At 39.9% G+C, this 6,666-nt stretch overlaps 1 protein-coding gene across 4 annotated transcripts; it reads right to left on the bottom strand.

Annotated features, from left to right (window-relative positions):
• Positions 1–3,506: 3,506 nt before the first annotated feature.
• Positions 3,507–5,969, bottom strand: LOC147641881 (uncharacterized). Of its 4 annotated transcripts, none has more exons than XM_086820365.1 (3): positions 5,491–5,969; positions 4,870–4,952; positions 3,507–4,552 (listed from the first exon to the last, which is right to left on the bottom strand). In XM_086820365.1, exons 1-3 carry the CDS (start codon positions 5,578–5,580, stop codon positions 3,721–3,723), a joined length of 1,005 nt encoding a protein of 334 aa, XP_086676491.1. In that variant the 5' UTR covers positions 5,581–5,969; the 3' UTR covers positions 3,507–3,720. The 4 variants fall into 4 exon arrangements, with proteins under 4 accessions (XP_086676491.1, XP_086676410.1, XP_086676653.1 ...); XM_086820284.1 differs by having other exon boundaries at positions 3,508–4,558; positions 5,491–5,967; XM_086820527.1 differs by having other exon boundaries at positions 3,510–4,552; positions 5,503–5,965.
• Between the last annotated feature and the right edge of the window lie 697 nt (positions 5,970–6,666).

Genomic DNA, 6,666 nt, shown 5'->3' with positions numbered 1-6,666 from the left:
CTGGCAACTTCCTATGTTTTGTGGGTGATGCCATTTTAAATATTAATACATTTGTTAGTGTACATTGACATATGCTTGCAACTTCCTATGTTTTGTTACAATTGGTTTATGTGGCAGGGTGATTCCTGGAGTAGTTACACCTGGTAAACATGTGTGTGGTGAGATAGTTTGTATGCCTATGGAATAATTGTTTACCAATGTAAATTGTTGGATATTTCATAGGTTAAGAGGACTAGGAAGATTGAGGTGAAAACGCATAAGTTATTATTTTTGGAAGGCATTCATTATCTTGGACAAGCTTTATATATATGTGCTAGCTTGTGCATATCCACTTATTTATTTTGCAAGCTTAGACTTGAAGAATAAACTTGCAAATAACTATTTTGTGAAGCTTAAAAGCTTTCCCCTAGCCCCAAGTAATCTAATATTTAAGAGCCCTTTATTATGGGTAAAGAGATGGCGTCGTGCAAGAAAAAGCACAACTTTTATATTTTTGAAGGCTATGGCCTATTTTAGCAATGCTTAAAAATACTCATCTGTGGGCAATAGGCCACACACACGAGGGGGAAAGATTACACCCAATGTTTATGTCATACAAGAGCTAAGTATTTTCATATATTTTTAAATGTTAATTTCTAAATATTAGTTTATATTAAATTGTAATAATAGCTTATCCTTTGCTTGAGATATTATCTTCTCCAAATTCCTAGATGGGAATCATGTGTCAGTGGTATCAGAGCACAGGCTACATCAATTTGTGGAAGAAATTAAAGGCTAACGGCAAAGGTTGAAAAGGAGAGGTTATTATGACCATTGGAAGAAATTAAAGGCTAAAGGCAAAGGTTGAAGAGTAGAGGTTTTTGTGACCAAAGAGTAAAGGAAGGCAAAAAACCACTATTGTTTACTCAAACCACTCAACAATGAAAAACCACTATTGTTTACTCAAACCACTCAACAATGAAAAACCACTTTTCAATCCCTTAAACCTCTTCTTCCATGTATAGTTTCTAGTTCCTTTCTATGGATATTTAAACCACTTGCCAAAACTTCTAAAATGTGATCTTAGTCTAAAGTATGAGGTAAGTCTAGAGAAATTTAGATGTTAATTATACCAATCCTACATGAAACCCAAACTTAATTTTGAGGGTGCACACCATGCATGCAAGCATGCACCTAGTGAGTTGGTTGCATTTATACATAATATTTAAGGACCATCAAATCTCTTGTCAATACCTTCACATTGTCAAATATCACATTTATTTGTCATTAAATTGTTGTACCTTCAGATTGTCATATATCACATAACCATCAAATTGCTTTCACATTGTCATATATCACATAACCATCAAATTGCTTTTCAACAATACCTTCACATTGTCACATATCACATTTTTTAACCCATCAAATTTGTTTTCAATGCCTTCACATTGTCACATATCACGTTTAATGTAAAGGATAGGTTTTTGAGAAGTGTACTAATATATAATAACTTCAATGGAACACGATGGCTTTGTGACGCACACAAGTGAGCGTGAAGAATAAATGATCACTCTAGATTTTCTTGTCAATGCCTACCAAAAGTACTTATTTCATTGTAACCAAAAAACCTTCATTGCTTTCAAAAAATATTTTGAAATGAAATCCTAGTGGAGAAAGATAAAGGCAATTGAGGCATACAATTGCATTTTATGAGAAAATTGGCTTGAATACATAGAATACACAATGTCTTTTTGTTGTTCATACCCATCCATATGTTAGCAAAAGTTGCAAGCTCAAGACTGGCTCTTTACACATCACAAGAAACTTGGCGAAGTTTGAAAATGATTTTCACTAATTGTGACTCTCATTTTGTGAGTGTGGGTATCATGAACTATAGTCTTGCATGATGAATTTAAAGGGCCGGGCTCTAAATTGTCAAATCGATGCACCCAAAAAAAAATAAATAAAGTGGTGTGTTCTTGTGTACATCTATGTGTGTGTATATGGGAGTGTCTATATGTGTATGTCTACATGCATGCAAGTGCATGCATGTGTGTGTGTGTGTGTGTGCACGTGCGTGCGTGCATGTGTGTGTGTGTGTGTGTGTGAGAGAGAGAGAGAGAGAGAGAGAGCGAGAGGTAATACCAGGATTGATGGTACATGGTGGGATATAGTGAATGGTTCCCAACAAATTCGAGTGGTGGCTTCACCTCTCCTTTCTCATTTGATGATCTCATGGAAGGAGGTGTTAGCACACACTAAATGGAAGCCTTCAGATCAACGGTTGCAGTTGGACTTTGGGAGTGGCCTAACAAACTTGTTGAGTGGCCAAACTTCAATAGAATGGCTCAATTGGGACTAGTGAGAATTATGGATGCTTTGTTGTCACTTAGAGGCTTATTCTCTTTTCAAAAAATTCATCAATATTTTTGGGTTCCACATGGATATGTATAGTCATGGGAGAAGGTGAGGGTAGGACTTACACCATTTGGTAATATTCCTTAGTTGGAGGATCATCAACCTTGGTTAGATTGGGCATTTCGAAAGCCTTGGGGCATTGTCCAGTGTACAACAAATCAAGTGTACCATAAGCGTTGGATGAAAAGTGCTGGATCAATCACTGAGAAGGCTAATAGGGTATGGAACAGTAGGGCGTGGTGGAAGGAAGTAATCTTACTGGGCTAGTGGTCTAAGATTCCATATCAAGGGAAGGTGTTCCTATGGCGCATGCTAGTTGGAGGCCTACCATTGGGGGACCAGTTGTGAAAGCAGCGGATTGCTTCTAGTAATTGTGTGTTTTGTACTACATGCTTGGAAACATGGCCGCATCTTTTCATTTCATGTCTGGTGGCAAAGAAGGTGTGGGATTTCCTTTCTCACATATGGATTCCGTTGACAGATATGCCCATAAAGGTTAAAGACTGGATATTTGGCAAGATTATGAATGGGCTGGATAACCCAGAACATTCATTTTTTTTCATTTTTTCAGGTGGACAAGTTTGTGGCATATTTGGTTAACTAGGAATGCCTTCATATTTGATGCAAAAGTTGGTATTACAACTCACATAGGTCGTATAAAAAAGGGCTAATATTGTGGCAAGTCTCTTCCTTGCGGTCAACTCATTTGGTGGAGAATGGCACGACTATATATTGGATGAGGGTACTCCAAGCTACACCTGTGGTTCACAGTAATTAATGAGAGAAAGCTAGTACATCACTTGGCAGCCATGTGGCCATTTGTAAAGTAATTTTTGGTAATTACGACAGAGAGAGAGAGAGAGAGAGAGAGAGAGAGAGAGAGAGTCATTAATGGTACATGTAACTTGTTTGATGGACATGATTAGTAGAATTATACTGTGAGGTTAAGAATTAAAACCATATACAAGTCTCTTGTGCTATGTGTGTGCACATGTGCTGTGTGTGTGTAAGAGAGAGAGAGAGAGAGAGAGAGAGAGAGAGAGAGAGAGAGAGAGATGCAATGTTTACCCAAAAAAACTACAAAAATATTTTTCCATTTTTACCTGCATTTTCTAATTTGGGAAAAATTGTAGAATTTGTGGCATTTGAGTTAGAGTGGAGCTCAAGAATCTGCAAAGTGTTTCAAGATAACTCTATAAAATTTTGAGGTGTTTGAGAATAATGTTTTTTTTAAAATGACCATTGGACATTGGATAGGATCACATGACTGAAAGTAAAAAAGTGCAAAAACTTCAAAGGAGTATGTATTAACAATTGTTAATTTTAAGATCGAAATCCCAAACGCTCGAGGGCGGCCTCCATGTCAGCGAGGAGGCCCATGATGCCGGCGGTGCTATCATCACCGGCGCCGAGCTCCATGGGCCGCATCGCCGCTAGATCTAGACGAGCCGCTGCCTTTGGCGGCGCCTCAATACTGGCGGCAGTGATTGGGGCCCTGCAGCACGGGCAGCAGGCGTGCGGCTGGCGCTGCAGCCAAGGCGATAGGCACTCCGTGTGGAACGTATGGCGGCAGGCCAAGCCCAGCATCGCCTGTTTTGGCAGAAGTTTTTCCAAACACACTGGGCAGAGCTCAAATTGTACCTCCTCCAGATCTGGTCGAGGCGCCTCCATATTGGCTGCGCCCATGTTAGCCATGGTTTCAAAATCTTCATCTCGATCAGCTGCTGCAGCCTGCGGCGCGCGGGCGGCCTGCATGCAGCACTTGTTCACTACTACAGTAGCGCTCTCCATAACCACCTCATTAGAATCATAATTATCTTCATAATGATCGCAACTAAAGTCTTCTTCGTCAATGCTTTCTGCATAGTTTAGACTGCAGTCTTCTTCGTCTTCTTCTTCTTCTTCTTCTTCTTCTACAATATATTCATGTTCATCTTCTGTTGCCCAAGCTATGGCTATGGCAGATGATGTGCTAATCATACTCTCTTTGCTGCATTTCTTCATAGATGACACCACTGCCTCCTCCTCTTCATCCCTCCTCTCCAACCACTCCCTTATCCTGGCCTCCATCACCCCTCCATGCCTCCAAAACTCCCCATCATCACCCAAAAATTGCAGCCCATGTGACCGCACCCCATCACCTTCTTCTTGATCCCTGCTCCTGCAAAAAAAATATTAACCTTACTTAAGCTTCTAACCAAGCTCATTAATATTTCCAATCTTAGGAGCTCATGAACTACAAACTTGCTGAATTAAACATAGTCTTAAACATTAGGAGCGAAGTGAGATACTAGCATAGAACATGATTCGGAGCTTAAACTACAAAGATTAGGAGCAAAGCAGTTAATGTGCATCACCAAGAATCTGCTAATACTGTGCATAGCAATACTTAAGAAGGGTGGCATCTTGATATACTTAAGATCTGTAAATCTATGTAGATTAGGAGCTGGATTATTATGGGGGTGGATGAACCTGAGCTCTGATGTTGCTCCCAGCGTCTCGTCAAACTGCTCCCATACGTCTAGCATACTCCCACGCCTCTCTCTTTCAGCTAGCTGCAAAGCAAATTGAGACTTTGTCCATCAAATTTCTATGCATCTTTTAAGATATTGGAAAGCTATCCGAGCTTACTATCATGTGCAATATACACCCATATAGCAATTGCGGCCACAAGTAATGGAGTCAGTACAGAAAATGCAAATCTAAAACCCCCACAAGCTACTATGCATTGTGGCAGCCCCACATGAGTTTTTAGCAAAAGATTGTTCCATAAGTAAGCTATTATTAGTAAGAGCTTGTGCAGCTTGAAGTGAGCTAAGCTACACTCATTAGGAGCTAAGCGTATTTAGCTTACATGATAGCGTACATGACATTGAGCAGCTCAAAGCTAACACACTCAATTCAAGCTCATATGATGCAATTAGCTATACACAATGATCTCTAATTAAACGGAGGGTTTTTGCCATGGTAAGACCATAATTCACACAATAAATTAGCTGATTAAAGCTAGCCAAATCCTACTTAATAAAAATCAAAACAAGTGCAAAATTCCTACTAATTGAAATAAAAAACAAGTGCAATGACGTAGGTCACTTTGAAACTAACTTTAGAATGGAGGATTTGCCATGGTCGGAGGCTTCCCCAACACCAGTCAGCAGTGTCTGCACTAGTGCAATTAGCCATTGCTCTCTCACTCTTAACTCTACTGCAGCTAGGGAAAGAGGAGGAGGAGGAGGAGGAGGGGGCGAAATGAAAAGCAGGAAAAGCAGGAGAAATGGCTATGGTGGAGGGGTCCCTTAGCTTGACGATAAGCCATGAAGAGATACACCATCGACAAGACCTGTGTGTTTCAACTTTCTGTGTAATGTGCGTGAGCTAGTAAGTCATGTCCCGCGAGAGGAAAAGACACACAGAAAACACGAATATGTAGACCTTGCGTGCGCTTGCCCCCCTTCTCCCGTTTCCTCTTTGCTTAGTTTTAAAGGTACATCATGTGGCCTCTTCTTGATTTCCACAGCCACCGTTATGAAACATTTCCCTAGGGCCTTTTTGTGTGCATTTTCCACAGCATCCTCTTTTTTAAGTCCCCTCCATTGCTCTTGGAATTGATGACCTCTTTTCCTTTCTCAAGAGCCCATAATATGCAATTTTATAACGTTCACTCGCTTTATGGCATACATGTAGATCATGGGGTTGAACGGAGTCCATTTTTCAATTAGAAGGTTCCTCCTTGTGTACTTGCACTCCATGACTTATCTAGCTCCTTGAGCCCTCTAGCAGTAGACTTTTGTTCTTCTCCTCTCTCTCTCTCTCTCTCTCTCTCTCTCTCTCTCTCTCAAAATCAAGTAAACATTAACAAATGTACTTCTACAACTAACTTATAATTCACATCTATAGAGGTACATGTAAACTGGCATGCATTCTTTTATGTTTATCCACGTGTGTGCACAAACTTGCATATGTATGAACACACCAATGCACATGTGTGTATGAGCACCAATGTACGTGTGTGTGTGTGTGTGTGTGTGTACTCTCATGCATACATGCATGCAGACACATATACACATACCACATACATGTGGTTAAGCTATTTTAGGGTTGAGTTTTTAAGATTTACAACTATTGCTTAATTAGATATTCCTAGTTTTAAAAACATCATTCTTTGTTGTAGGTATTTAGACATTGAAGCATAGGACTGGACATTCTTGTATGCCTAATCCTACATAGCATGCATTCGATACGTGCATTTGTTTACCTTTTGAATCTCTC

Source organism: Cibotium barometz, chromosome 1 (genome assembly GCF_041138505.1).
Source record: "Cibotium barometz isolate CiBa-2024 chromosome 1, ASM4113850v1, whole genome shotgun sequence".
Classification (NCBI taxonomy): Eukaryota; Viridiplantae; Streptophyta; class Polypodiopsida; order Cyatheales; family Cibotiaceae; genus Cibotium; species Cibotium barometz.
This window is presented reverse-complemented; position numbering and strand designations above follow the sequence as displayed.

What these genes read in the sequence shown, in the direction of transcription:
- LOC147641881 (XM_086820284.1), bottom strand. Translation starts at nt 5,580, where the DNA reads ATGGCTAATTGCACTAGTGCAGACACTGCTGACTGGTGTTGGGGAAGC. An exon ending in ATTCTAAAGTTAGTTTCAAA is followed by an intron (nt 4,953 to 5,490) that starts GTGACCTACGTC and finishes TTTGCTTTGCAG; the next exon opens with CTAGCTGAAAGAGAGAGGCG. An exon ending in GGAGCAACATCAGAGCTCAG is followed by an intron (nt 4,559 to 4,869) that starts GTTCATCCACCC and finishes TTTTTTTTGCAG; the next exon opens with GAGCAGGGATCAAGAAGAAG.